The sequence below is a fragment of the Carassius carassius genome, chromosome 14, assembly GCF_963082965.1.
Source record: "Carassius carassius chromosome 14, fCarCar2.1, whole genome shotgun sequence".
Lineage (NCBI taxonomy): Eukaryota > Metazoa > Chordata > Actinopteri > Cypriniformes > Cyprinidae > Carassius > Carassius carassius.
In genome coordinates this window covers 11,202,100-11,216,868 of record NC_081768.1, presented here as the reverse complement: position 1 = coordinate 11,216,868, position 14,769 = coordinate 11,202,100, and the positions used below count along the sequence as shown (strand labels likewise).

Here is a 14,769-nt window from a genome sequence, read left to right as displayed (position 1 = left end):
TCTATAATTTGCCTACTATGGTGCCAACTTCTTATTAGCCAATTCTGCCATTAAAAAGAATTGAATACAGTCTTAAATGTGAAAGTGACTCTTTGAATCAGATCCAGCTATGATGTTCTCACTTAATCTGATAAAGTGCTTCTGTGTATAGTGCGTTGGCACTTAATGTAGGCTATTTGTTGAACATGTGACCTCGTGAATGCTCAATATCCAATTATTATTCTTTAATGTTTTAAGCACATCCAGCAACAGCGAGCGCAGGACAGCGTCTATGAGAGCGTATGACGGAGCCTCGCTTGCCAAAAATATCCTCACTGGAGCAGCGCCGCGCGTTCCCGACCACCCAGTGGCATGTGACTGCGCGCCCACGCGATCCGCCTGGCAGATGCGGAGAAAGCGAGAGAGGAAAGGCGAAGCATCACTTTAACTTAATTGAACTTTATCTCACGAACAAAGGGACTCTTGCCGGGCGTATTTTATTACACACCCAGGACTGAGAATCATTTGAACGAACGAGGGTTTTTTTTGTATTGGAGTCCCGTTTGACCATGGATTCAGTCGCACCTGGGAAAAAAAGGTAACGTCAGCCTGAACCAGGACCACTTTCTGTGTTTTGGTATGCGCGTGTTTTGGTGATATTGTTTCATTAACTGAATTTTGCCATTTCTTTGCAGTTGTTGTCAATATTATCTCAATTTCCGCCTTATAACCTGTTGTCACATTTATAATTCATACCTCCGTATGAATGAAACCGCGACAAGAGTATTTATTTCACATATTTGCATGCTATTCAAGTTTTTTTAGCTTTAAAACGAAGTGTAGAAACGGATCAGTTATAGAAAAACAATGTTGTTACAGAAAGTCGACTGGCTGTATCATAGCCTAACAGTTGTGCGCTGATTCGCGAGGTTCCTTGAACAAACAGATTTTTTTTCAATGAATCAATTGAACCGGTTCCCAAAACCGGACTGAATGATTCGTTCACGAATCAGACTGAATCGAACTGTTGTCGAGGCATGAAATCTGCCTAACTGCAGTGAGAACTGTCTTTTTCGGCGTTTAATCTGATTCAGTAAGTGAGCAAAGTAGAAGCATATGTCGAGCTAATCAACCAATTTACTTTAATAGCCGAAAAACATAAATAAAACGTATGACACTGTATGACAGTTTTTCAACACACATACAAGTAGGCCTAATTTTTTTTTATAGAAATCACACTAAATGTAAATGCTAATTATTTTTAGGTTCTGAGTGACTGTTTTTTTTTTAATCAGATGAATCATGGTATCCACAAACTGGAGACAACCTATATTAACAATTCATGGCGTTACTGGAACATGTTTTGCAGATGTCGAGGGACCAAGCGGTGACATAACCACGTCATTACGTAAAGGAATTGCAGGATGAATCCGTTTTCAAAACGAACTGACTTCACATTACTGACAAAACTATAGAACTGAACTCTTTTTTTACACGATTCCCAATTGTTCTAAAAGAGACCTGATTCTGGATTTGTCTGTCAATTCCAAGAGGTTTATTGCACAAGCACAGTGTTGAAGGATTTCCGATGAAGCCGTTGAACCTCCATGTCACATATAGTGGGTTTGATTGATTGCTTCCTTTAAAAATCACTCAGGAGCCTTGCTGGAAGATAAGGCCTAGTCAGTGCCATTTAATTAAAAAGCGGAGCTAAGTGCTTACACCTATTCACGATGCAGCATTTCAAATATTGAAAGAACAGATTTTTTTTGCACCCTATTTTTAAATGGGTTGTTTGGGCTCTTTTAGTGACATTCAATGTTCTTTACAGTAGGCTACTACATTGTTTAATTATGTTCACTGTTGATTTGCTGGTAACTCCTAATTAATTGCACTGCTAAAATATATTTAAATAATGAACTTTATAAATATGTAGTTAACTAGTACAACTCTGTATTTACATTTAAAATGACTGAGTAATGTACAACCCGAATTCCGGAAAAGTTGGGATGTTTTTTAAATTTTAATAAAATGTAAACTAAAGGAATTTCAAATCACATGAGCCAATATTTTTATTCACAACAGAACATAGATAACGTAGCAAATGTTTAAACTGAGAAATTTTACACTTTTATCCACTTAATTAGCTCATTTAAAATTTAATGCCTGCTATAGGTCTCAAAAAAGTTGGCACGGGGGCAACAAATGGCTAAAAAAGCAAGCAGTTTTGAAAAGATTCAGCTGGGAGAACATCTAGTGATTAATTAAGTTAATTGATATCAGGTCTGTAACATGATTAGCTATAAAAGCTTTGTCTTAGAGAAGCAGAGTCTCTCAGAAGTAAAGATGGGCAGAGGCTCTCCAATCTGTGAAAGACTGCGTAAAAAATTGTGGAAAACTTTAAAAACAATGTTCCTCAACGTCAAATTGCAAAGGCTTTGCAAATCTCATCATCTACAGTGCATAACATCATCAAAAGATTCAGAGAAACTGGAGAAATCTCTGTGCGTACGGGACAAGGCCGGAGACCTTTATTGGATGCCCGTGGTCTTCGGGCTCTCAGACGACACTGCATCACTCATCGGCATGATTGTGTCAATGACATTACTAAATGGGCCCAGGAATACTTTCAGAAACCACTGTTGGTAAACACAATCCGCCGTGCCATCAGCAGATGCCAACTGAAGCTCTATAATGCAAAAAGGAAGCCATATGTGAACATGGTCCAGAAGCGCCGTCGTGTCCTGTGGGCCAAGGCTCATTTAAAATGGACTATTTCAAAGTGGAATAGTGTTTTATGGTCAGACGAGTCCAAATTTGACATTCTTGTTGGAAATCACGGACGCCGTGTCCTCCGGGCTAAAGAGGAGGGAGACCTTCCAGCATGTTATCAGCGTTCAGTTCAAAAGCCAGCATAAGTGCATACGGTATGGGCAGCTTGCATGTTTTGGAAGGCTCTGTGAATGCTGAAAGGTATATAAAGGTTTTAGAGCAACATATGCTTCCCTCCAAACAACGTCTATTTCAGGGAAGGCCTTGTTTATTTCAGCAGGACAATGCAAAACCACATACTGCAGCTATAACAACAGCATGGCTTCATCGTAGAAGAGTCCGGGTGCTAACCTGGCCTGCCTGCAGTCCAGATCTTTCACCTATAGAGAACATTTGGCGCATCATTAAACGAAAAATACGTCAAAGACGACCACGAACTCTTCAGCAGCTGGAAATCTATATAAGGCAAGAATGGGACCAAATTCCAACAGCAAAACTCCAGCAACTCATAGCCTCAATGCCCAGACGTCTTCAAACTGTTTTGAAAAGAAAAGGAGATGCTACACCATGGTAAACATGCCCCATCCCAACTATTTTGAGACCTGTAGCAGAAATCAAAATTGAAATGAGCTCATTTTGTGCATAAAATTGTAAACTTTCTCAGTTTAAACATTTGCTATGTTATCTATGTTCTATTGTGAATAAAATATTGGCTCATGTGATTTGAAAGTCTTTTATTTTTCATTTTATTAAAATTTAAAAAACGTCCCAACTTTTCCGGAATTCGGGTTGTATGTAAAGTGTACAGTGTCACCCGTTTCAAAAGTGCAGACACATGAAGGTTAGATCTTTGGTGTTGCTCTGCTCTCCTCTGAAAGCCGACTGTAGTGTTTTGCTCTGGATCAGCTGACACCTCTCCTCTTGGCTCTATGGTAAAGGTCCCCTGTGTGCTATCAGGTTGTGGGCTGTCGCCGCTGTCATTCGCAGGGGTGTAAAACGAAGCCGAGAAAGGTTAGGCTGCTTCTGCACTTATCAAACCAGCCATTCATTCTTTTAGAAACAGAATTCGTAAATAGAAGAGACTTTATTATCAGCCAGTTGATGAAGAATGTTGACCTTTGCTTGAATAATGTCTTGCCTTGGCCTCTAATGGAAGAGTTTTTATTATTATTTTTTATGGATTTCATTAACAAGTCTCTGGTGATTGGACACTCCTCAAATGTGTTATAATGTCTAATAAAGGATCCACGGGATGCCAAGAAGCTCTAAATGTTGCATGAGCGCTTTAAAGGATAGGATAAAGGCATTAACCTAGATTCTATTGAAAATCCGGCATGATCCTATATCGTGCCCTGTTAAACACTTAACTCGTACACACAGAGAGCGTTTCTGTTCACGCTGTAAAGAAGTTCAGAAGGAAGGTCTCTTAAAAGTGGTTATAAATACACCAACATTGTTGATACTGATGGTCGATGTGGCAAATGTAGTGGAGATACATTAAACAGAGATGTATTCCTGCAAGAGTGTGTATGCACTGTCCTTGCTAAAATATTTAGACCATAGTAAGGGTGCCTTATGCTTGTGTGTTATAAATAATAAATCATGTAGTCCCTTGCAGGAAGCAGTTTGTACTGGTCAGAAGGAGAGAAAACAGAGAGCAGGTTGACTGACAGAAAGATTATTGGATCATTATTATTAAAACATATTGAGGTGCACAGCTCATCTCGCAGAGGGGGCTGTGATCATGCTATAGGCTCCATCTGTCTGTTCTTCACAGCCTGACTCAACACGTCTGAGATGACTTCTTGAATATTATATCAGAGTTCAGAGTGTAACTGCTATATTAGATACCTTTATCATTTTAGTTTAAAACAGTCTTGCTCAAAGCTTACCCGTGTGCTCATATGGTGTGTCAAGTGCCAGTTTAGTAACATTAGTTAATGCATACGGTATCATGACCTAACAATGGTATGTAATGTTAATTTCTACATACAGTATACCACTAAATACTACATATTAAACATTTCAGTGTAATGCTATTTTTCAGCTATTAAAGTTTCAGTATTTTAGTTAATGCATTAACAAGTGTTAACAAATTGAACCTTATAGCAAAGTGTTCAGCAACTTCCCTTGGGGCTCTTTGTTGTCTATTATACTACATGATGCTCCGTTTGATGTTTTAATGTTCACTCAGCAGGGGTTTGTGGTTAGCTTATTTTTTCCATTGTGCTACTGTTGTGTTTTTGTGAGACTGTTATCTTAAAATAGCATCCGTAGCTTCCTACAGAACAGATGTATTGTACCTTACAGTCATCTACAGAAGTACTCAATATGTCCTTCAGTATATTGAGAAAAAAACGTAGACCTGTATGCAGAAGCTTTCAGGGTTTAGGTAAAAGATTTTGACAGATGAAGAACACTATAGGGACACATTGCTTTTAAATATACAATAAATAAATGTATGGCAACATTAGAATGTACAGTATGAAAATTGTATATTCATTTTGAGATTTACTAAAGATTACATTGAACATTATTATTAAAATACTCACTTTGTAGCGAGTGTTAAATGGTGATGTTAAAATGTGTTAAATGTTAAAATATGGGACATAAGCATGCACAATTAAATATCTACACCAGGAGCCTGCGTAATGCTGCTATAAAGCATGGCTACCTTGTAGTCAAGGTCATTGCAGTGTGAAGGTTACTCAGATATGCTAATCATGGAAACAGATTTGTAATAAGGTTTCAGAATTGTATACTGTTTTGTGCTAAACATGTTTGCTACATCTCAAGTCCATAGACATAAAAGGACCTTAATGAATTCACATTTGTTTCATTATATATTTCTAATTAGTGTATTGAATGGGATATGGTCAGCAGGGTGACTGAAAGCTCTTGTGTGTTTGTTGTTGCATGACTAATGCCTTTTTTGTCTTCACTGTTCTGTTGCATCAAGAAATAGCATTTACAGATAATGCTCAAACAGGTGGAGTGATTCAGAGAAACAGACAGGAACAGGGGTGAGACAACTAAGTGGTTTCTTTAGCATTCGCCTTTCAGGGTGATAGGCTGGCCAGCAGCCAGATGCTCTAACTGTACTCTATCAGTGTACAGACCTCAAAGTGAGCTCTCAAAGAGAGTTTAAAAGTGTGTTTGTGTGTAAGCTTTACATCCTCTAATGTACAACTGAGTCTTGTCTCATGAGGGGCCTTAGAGAAAGACAGAAAATACACACACACACACACACACACACACACACACACACACACACACACACACACACACACACACACACACACACACACACACACATACACAAACATTGCAAAACAGTCTCACTTTTTTAGTCCACTTGCTGAAAGACAACACTAATGGAAATAATGATATTGTATAATGTATGCTAACAAATAAAAATAGAAGAAAGTATCTATAACAAGGGGCCATTAAAATGTCTTAAAAAACAGAGGTCCAAGGAGTAAGTGTACAAGTTGAATTTTTTTAGGAATTGTTAACAATTTACATTTTAAATAAATTATAATATTAAATGCATTACAGTTAATAATGTATTGTCCATAAAGCTGAGAAATTATTTAAGATTTAATCTTATTTTAATGGAGTTAAATAAAATTTTTGATTGTAATAATATTTTATATTTCCACCGTTATTATATTAGCCAGTCACTTTTGTTCCTGAATAAATCAGCATTTTGAACAAACCAGCTGAGTTACTGATTTAAGGTCTCACTCATAAAGACAGCTGTGTCCTTCATGAGTAAATCAGCATTTTGAACAAATCAGTTGAACAAATGAGTTACTACTGGTGTAATGTGTAACCCGCAGAAAGAATCATTGATAAATCCCCACCACTAATTAGATCGACAATACATTTATTTTACCTGCCAGGGTTTTTAGAATAAAAATGTGCTTGTCAGTTTTCTCATGTGCATCTGTCAATCACAAGCAGCAGTATATGATGCATCCATTTCAACATATATAAGTACATGGCAAAATTGTGCCCACTGAAACATCTTATTCCAGGACCCAGATGCTCAGACATTACCTTTACACCCATAAGTATGTTAAATGAGCACCAAACTAAATTTGACCTTCACAATTGCCGATTTGACACTGTAAATAGTGGTTTCTCATGATTCAAATCTTGAGGAAGAGACAGAGTGGAAATGTAAAGAATTAGCAGAATTAATTAAACAGTGTTGACATCTTTGACTAGTCTTGTCCACGGATGTTTTATGAGCTCTTGGCTTTCCGAATTGGCCTTGAGGACAGCTCACAGAAAACATTACGATGTCAGGAACTGTACAGTAGGACCTTTGTGTGTTTTACCAGTCGTGTCTCCACTGAGTCTCTGTTATTAAGGTGACTGTCTTCAGCCTGCCTGACCCCAAATAACACAAAATTACACAGCACCCCACAATACAGATCCACACATTATAATATAGATTATTGATTGTTTATTATTTATTTCAAAACAGAAGCCCTAGAGTGTAACGTCATATCATGTTTTTATATTTTATCAGCTTCCTCAATAATTTGTCTTGCTCGACTGCACCTTTGCTTAATGTTTGGAGCTGGTTAATACACTGTAAAAACTTCCATTTTAAAGCTCTATGATGTATGTTTTTGACTGTTTCATATCACACAGGTGTGTATTGCTGACGACATTAACAGCACGGACCCTTGTTATGGATTATTTATGTGCATGTGTTCATTATAGAGTGAGTTCAGAGCGAAGGAAGGAGAAATCCAGAGATGCGGCACGTTGTCGGAGAGGAAAAGAGTCAGAGGTGTTTTATGACCTGGCCAGAGAACTGCCCCTCCCCCACAGTGTGACCTCTAACCTGGATAAAGCATCAGTCATGAGACTCGCACTCAGTTACCTGCGCCTGCGTAAACTACTGAACACAGGTGAGAGAGACCGATGTTCAGTGACATTGATTTAGTAGGTTTGCTGTGTTTGTTACTGACAGAATGTGTTTATCTCTCTTTAGATGTACTGAACGTGGAGTCTGAATTAGATTCTCAGTGGAACAGTTCATATATGAAAGCTCTGGACGGGTTTCTCATGGTTCTTTCTGCTGATGGCGACATCGTCTACCTGTCAGAAAATGTCAGCAAGTGTCTGGGCCTTCCTCAGGTGATTTCCAACTCACATCCAAAGTCTTTTTAATATATAATTTTTTTTTACAATAATTAGATTTGATTATTATTCTTGTTATGAATGTTAAAATGCATCAACAACATTTAGAAAATCTGAAATTTGGTTACAGTTTGGCCCAATTCAGTTTGACATGTATATCATTTAGAAATCGTTCGAATATGCTGAAATGGTGCTTAAAAAACATTTGTGATGTTTAATATTTATATAAATTTTTTCACGATTCACTGATGAATAGAAACTACAAAAGAGCATTTGTTTGAAATAAACATCTTTTAGAGCATTATATATATCTTTATTGTCACTTTTGAACAATTTAATATGTTCTTGCTTAATAAAAGCATTAATTTTTCTATAAAAAAATCTTACTGACTCCAAACGTTTGCACAGTAGAACAAATAAAAACAACTACAACAAAACTATATGCCAGGGTTTACAATTGCATGCTTAATTTGGGTATTATTACTTTGGGGATTACGGCAGTAATTGTAATAAATTCCATAATTCACATTATGAATCTGTATCCAGGTCTTAGAAATTCAAATAATAACCTGATTTATGCATTTTAAACCATTTCTTTCCCTTGTAGATTGACCTCACTGGACACAGTGTGTTTGAGTTTACCCATCCATGTGACCATGAGGAGCTGAGAGAAATGCTGGCACACAGGACTGGTAATATTCTCTATTTTCCTCTCTCTGTCTCAGTCACAATCATGATCACTCATGCTCATCTCCCTCCCGGTTCCCACATTTAGGTCTGTTTAAGAAAGTGAAAGAGCAGCACACAAACAGAAGTTTTCTATTGAGGATGAAATGTACACTGACCAGTAGAGGGCGCACTGTCAATGTCAAATCTGCCTCCTGGAAGGTACCACCCTTTACTTGTGCTTCACTTTTGACCATGTGACTGTATATCACTCTGAAAGCATCTATGCAGTGAAACTGGATACAATTTTTATCCCTATTAGCCTCTCTTTCTGACAGGTGTTGCGCTGTTCGGGCCATATCCACACAACAGATGGCATCAAGAAGGGTGTGTGTGAGGAAAAAAATGTGTGTTCAACGTACCTGGTGCTCATCTGTGAGTCTATTCCCCACCCGACGAACATTGAGGCTCCTCTGGATTCTAGAACATTTCTCAGCCGCCACACTTTAGATATGCGCTTCACCTACTGCGATGAGAGGTAAAGTCCCAGCACATCTGAGTGCTGTACAATAACACCTGCACCGCTCGGCACAAAATATGCTGACATATGCAACATCTGACTCTAACATCTGAGCAACATTTCTCATAGGGTGGACTCTTTTAAGTCCCTTAAAATATTCATTGCTGGGATTTTTTATTTACTTTTTGATGCCATGATCCCCCAAATATAACGATTTCCTTGCTTCTTCCTCTTCATAAAATATAAAAGCAGCTTTATATTTTTATAAAAATACTAAAGAGTTTAATATGAGAACTTTTTGTTTCCAAAATGAAATATTATTTTATGAACTCTATTTCAACAGATTTTTAAAAAGAAATGAAATTACTTAAGAACCAAACACTTCTAAATTATATTCTTTTAAACTTTCTATTCATTAAAAATGTTAGGGTTTCCATTAAATCAGCATATTAGAATAATATATGAAGGATCAAAGGTAATGTATATATTTTTATATTATATTATTACATTATATTTATTTTTAAAGCTTTACTCGTCATAGTATTAAACCCAGAGCTATTGCTAAATATTATTTTTTAAATGCTAAAATATATATATTTTTCAATATTTACATTCTATTAAGGTTACAGCTATCATTCTGATACAGTATTATCAGATATATACACCTAAAAAAAACTGTCTATAGAATAAAATAATAATGTCATTATTTATAACTACAAAGAATACTAATAACAAAACCAAAATTAACAATTACATACTTTCAGTTTGTACTATATATTCAGTAAAAAAAAACTTGCTTCAAAACCTTCAGAATATTGTGAAGTAGGTCGTCTGCTATTTTTGCCTACCATTTCAGGACTAATGGATATTTAAGGAAGTTTGCATAGATGCTGAGAAAGTTTGGACTGAAGATCCAAACTTATGGCTTGGATTTCTTCGCCATCTAGTGGTGACTTGTGAAAGCTGCAGTGTCACAGAGCAACATGCAACTTGTGTGTGTTTGCAGGATCACAGAGCTGTTGGGTTTTGAGCCAGTGGATCTGTTGCAGCATTCTGTGTATGAATACTATCACGCGCTGGATTCTGACCACATGACCAAAACACACCACAACCGTAAGAACATACACTGTAAATGCAGTTCACTTACAGAAGTCTAAATGGAGATACATCGTAATGCTTTATATATATATGTCTCTTTTTGCAGTGTTTATAAAGGGACAAGTGTGTACTGGACAGTACCGGCTCCTGGCTAAAGCAGGAGGGTTTGCTTGGGCAGAGACTCAAGCCACTGTGATCTATAACAGTAAAAACTCCCAGCCGCAGTGTGTGGTCTGCATTAACTACATCCTCAGGTGAGACTTTACAAGGATGTCTAAGTGTGCACTGAAACGCGTGTGTCGACCTGAATACCAATATGTGTTTGTTTGTGTAAGTGGCATTATTGTAATCCTTTCTTACTCTGCAGTGGCATTGAACAGCCCAAACAAATCCTGTCCCTTCAGCAAACCAACAGCACAAAAATAAAACAGGAACAGGAGGAACACTATGAGGAGTCACTCGGAACTGAAGTGAGTATGGAAGAGTTGAAAGAAGCGACAAAGGCAAAGAATGAGAAGAAAGAGGAGTGTGTGAGAGAGGAGCTACATGACAGCCTGAAGGGGGAGCCAGAAGCACTGACTGTAGCAGACCCTGTCCTCGCTCTGGATATCACCAGCACAGGTTTGAACACCACAATCTACATCAGATTTATTAGTTGTTCTGAGACATGAAAGTTTCACGGTCATTCACACTATTTCATCCTGCAGTAAATTCGGTGTCTTTTCATATTTTAGCTTTACAAAAATGATTGATATTCCAAAATGGTATTTGTTATAATAATATTTCAATTTATTATTGTGATTATGAGCTCATTGGTTTGTAGCGCAGGTAGTTTTACAGTTTAGAGCACTTTGTTATTTTTTCGAAGTTTTTTGAACGTTTTTCACATTCTTAGAAAATTGCTTCATTCACTGTTGCAAAATAAATGGATACAATATGCAGAAATATTTATACTGTATGAAAATTGTTTACATATTTCAACAATTTAGAATAAAATATAGAGGAGTTTAAACATCCTTGCTGTATGTTATTTCCTTGCAGAGTCTGCACTTTCTGTGTTGACAGAAATACCTCTCTACAATGACGTTATGTTGCCCTCTTCAAGTGTCCTGCTACCTCTCTCACCCCTCTCTCCTACCTGCTCCTCCCTAAATGATGATGATGCCTCCACAGCCCATCTACAACCTGACGACTTCCAAATCCCACAATCTTCGCCTCCTGATCCTTCCAGATCCCAGGTGGAGTCTAGTGTCAATTTGAAAAGTGCATTTCCTTACACTTTACAAGTGTTTTGATATAATTTCTCTATTTTGGATTGGTTGTTTGTTCATGTTCAGGTCGATCTCCCTTTGGATTCAGAAATAAGTGACCAGCTAAAACCGGATCACGTGGAGAGACTATTTTCCATGGATATAGATTCCAAGACTCCCTTTAATACACAGGTAGATGACTGTTCAAACTTACTGCTTCCACACAGATGTTAGTATAGGTCCAAGATGACCATATCAATCAACCAACATGTACTGCACCCTTATGTGCTCATTTAATGCTGTTGCTTATGATGATTTTTTAGGGAGTGGGTTTGGATCTGGAGATGTTAGCTCCATACATTCACATGGAAGATGATTACCAGCTGCGGACTGTTTCTCCAGCTGAGTCAATGTGTTCCAGCCCGGGTTCAGCGCTTGAACTGACCCCCTCCAGCAGCACACAAACTGCCCCTCCTCTCCCAGCAGCCCCTCTAGACTTAGTGTCCAGTGACACTGTTCCACAGAACACTAGAACCACAAAGCAGGACAACAGCAGGTGAGACTTCATCTACAGAGAGACATGCTTTGTTGATCAGATTTATGCTGCTGAAAACAAACACTTAACAGATGAACAAATAAATAGTTATTCAAGAAAAATCTGTTTTCTGTTGCCTCCATCTTTCTCCCTCACTTTCTGTTTCTTTCTGTAACTCTGTAGGGAAATTATTCAAGACAGTGATATTTCTTCCAAATGTCAGACCAACCCAAAGCTACTCAAGAGAAAACTGGAGACCATACCTCTGTCTGAAGCAATAAGGCTTGTATGTTTGTGCATTAGTGTGTATTATTGCATACCTCTCTGAAATACTTGATTCTGCGTGGTCATTCACTTCAATGAACTGTCAGATATCTTTGTTTATAAAACAGAACCACGTTCAGAGCTGCTGTAAAATACACTTTAAACATTCACATTGTGACCTCATTACATGAGTAATAGTGCATCACTATTTGTGTGTGTTGCTTGGGAAGTTAAAGGAATAGTTCAGCCAAAAATGAAAATCTGCTGAAAACGTACTCACCCTCAGGTCATCCAAGATCTAGATGAGTTTGTTTCTTCATCAGAACAGATTTAGAGAAATTTTGCATCACACCACTTGCTCACCAGAGCAGGGAATGGGTGCCGTCAGAATGAGAGTCCATAGAGCTGATAAAAACATCCACAATTAATCCACATGAATCCAGTCCATCAATTAATATCTTGTGAAGTGAATAGCTGCTTGTTTGTAAGAAACAAATCCATCAAGACTTCAAAATAACTTCAAATCTGATTCAGGAGAGAAATATGCATGTATCAAGCACTGTTTGCAAGTGAAAACAATAGGGCATGGCCTTTTTTTACTGGAGGAATCATTATTAAATTGAAAAGGGCTTAATGGTGGATTTGCATTTTACAAACACGCAGATTATTGCTTTACAAGGTGTTGATGAACTGGAGTCATGTGAGTTACTTGTTTAGAATTGCGATGCTTTTAACACCTCTCTTTCTCTATTTTTCATATTTCTATTTTTTTATTTCTCCAAATATTTATTTGTTTGCTAAGAATCTGTTAAATAAGCAGCATAATGTGCAGTCAGCTGGGCATTATAGCAGAATAATCCCCTTTAGGGTGTTTCAATCAGACAAACAATAGCACTTATCTACAACAACTGATAGTGGGACATTTTGATATTTTAAATGTGTGTAAGGAGAGTTTATGACTGACTGTTGATGGTGTTTTTTCCCATGGTTCTGTGCTGCAGGTGGTGACTGATTTTCCAGAGAAAAAGGTCAGAAAATCAGACACTTCATCATCAGAAGGGATTCGTCATGCCACGATACTGTTGCTGCCATCTGGTACGTCACCATGGAGACTGGTGTGAAACCCTTGTGAATATTTCATGATTGTACAGTGACTAATTGCTCTCTCTGTTTTTCCCACAGATGTTGCGAGTAGGTTATTGAGCAGATCATCAGAGGGTGGAGCTGTAACGATGCCTCTCCCCCAGCTTACCCGTTATGACTGTGAGGTTAATGTGCCTGTGACTGGGCGGCAGCACCTGCTACAGGGAGAGGAGCTACTGTGTGCCTTGGACCTACTTATTTAATTAAGCCATACTTATGTTTTCCCATGATTAGGGAGAGATCAGTGGCATTATGGATTAACTTCCATTACAAAGAAACATTGGTGAGCAATCAAAACAGCTGGGATGCTTCTGCTTCTAAAGAGTGGAGGGTAAATACAAGCTGGGCATCAAAATTTCCAAAAAACAAAACAAAATATATACAAAACTAATAAATAATAATCAATGAGGGTAAAACAGAATTCGTAGAGCAGTTATGAGCTGTGCTCTTCCAGGTTAGATATACGCACAGAGAAGAGAATATATATATTCTATTCTATATAAGATTGTGTTGTGTAACAACTGCAAATATTATTCTTGCACAAATGACATGAATTACCTGCAGCTTTCAGAAAATGTTATTTTATTAGCACTGCTGTTTTTATAATTACTTTCAAGGTATGTCTAAATGTTTTCTTTGTTCAGGTCTCTGTGTCTCACATGAAAACATGGATGTAAATGAGTGTAAATGTTGTGAAATTTCTAAAGTGGCTGTTATTTTAATCCGTTTGATATAGTATACAGCATTTTAGAGTAGTAAGCATTTGGTAGAGTGATCCACACTACTACATTAAACTACCTTAATGTTGAAATTATTACTCACAGTTGTTATTATTATTGCTAGAGATTTCTACTTAGTTAAATCTCTGAATATATCTAGGGCATTAACAAGTTAAATGTTCTCTTGTGTTCTCTATACGATTCCTGTGTTATGTTAACAGTGGCATATAGGATGCATAAGATATGGTACAATGCTTAGTGTGTGAGCTGTGTGTTTCTCATGTTCTTCATCATCGTGTCACATTGTCTTCAGGACAACTGTAATGTCTGTGACAAATAAAAAAGTTTTTCAGCAACATTCAGCTTTAAATATCAATGTATGGTTTTAATTTAAAGACTTCAAAAACGATTTTATACTCAATAAGTATTGGATTTCAACAAATATATCTTAATTTGTGCTCCGAAGATAAATGAAAGGGTAGGTAATTAATGAGAGAATTTTCATTTTTGGGTGAACTATCCCTTTAAGTCTTTACATTTTTACTACAATATACATGGAACAGTTCCTACACATGTAAACTCTTAAGTACCTTAGTCTAGAAACAAATCATAATTTAAACAAATATAATTTCAGCTATTATTGTTTTAGGCCTTTTTCCATTC

At 37.2% G+C, this 14,769-nt stretch overlaps 1 protein-coding gene across 1 annotated transcript; it reads left to right on the top strand.

Annotated features, from left to right (window-relative positions):
- Nucleotides 1–354: 354 nt before the first annotated feature.
- hif1aa (hypoxia inducible factor 1 subunit alpha a) lies at nucleotides 355–14,462 on the top strand. Its single transcript, XM_059566030.1, has 15 exons — nucleotides 355–577; nucleotides 7,489–7,679; nucleotides 7,763–7,908; nucleotides 8,519–8,603; nucleotides 8,687–8,799; nucleotides 8,916–9,115; nucleotides 10,104–10,210; nucleotides 10,302–10,449; nucleotides 10,563–10,816; nucleotides 11,237–11,433; nucleotides 11,533–11,637; nucleotides 11,769–12,001; nucleotides 12,164–12,267; nucleotides 13,232–13,339; nucleotides 13,427–14,462. Exons 1-15 carry the CDS (start codon nucleotides 549–551, stop codon nucleotides 13,588–13,590), a joined length of 2,184 nt encoding a protein of 727 aa, XP_059422013.1. The 5' UTR covers nucleotides 355–548; the 3' UTR covers nucleotides 13,591–14,462.
- The last annotated feature ends 307 nt before the right edge of the window (nucleotides 14,463–14,769 follow it).

Bases quoted from the DNA above. Each gene is read 5' to 3' on its own strand.
- hif1aa (XM_059566030.1), top strand. From the start codon at position 549: ATGGATTCAGTCGCACCTGGGAAAAAAAG. The intron at 7,680-7,762 runs GTGAGAGAGACC...ATCTCTCTTTAG, and splicing joins GCGTAAACTACTGAACACAG to ATGTACTGAACGTGGAGTCT. The intron at 12,002-12,163 runs GTGAGACTTCAT...GTAACTCTGTAG, and splicing joins ACAAAGCAGGACAACAGCAG to GGAAATTATTCAAGACAGTG.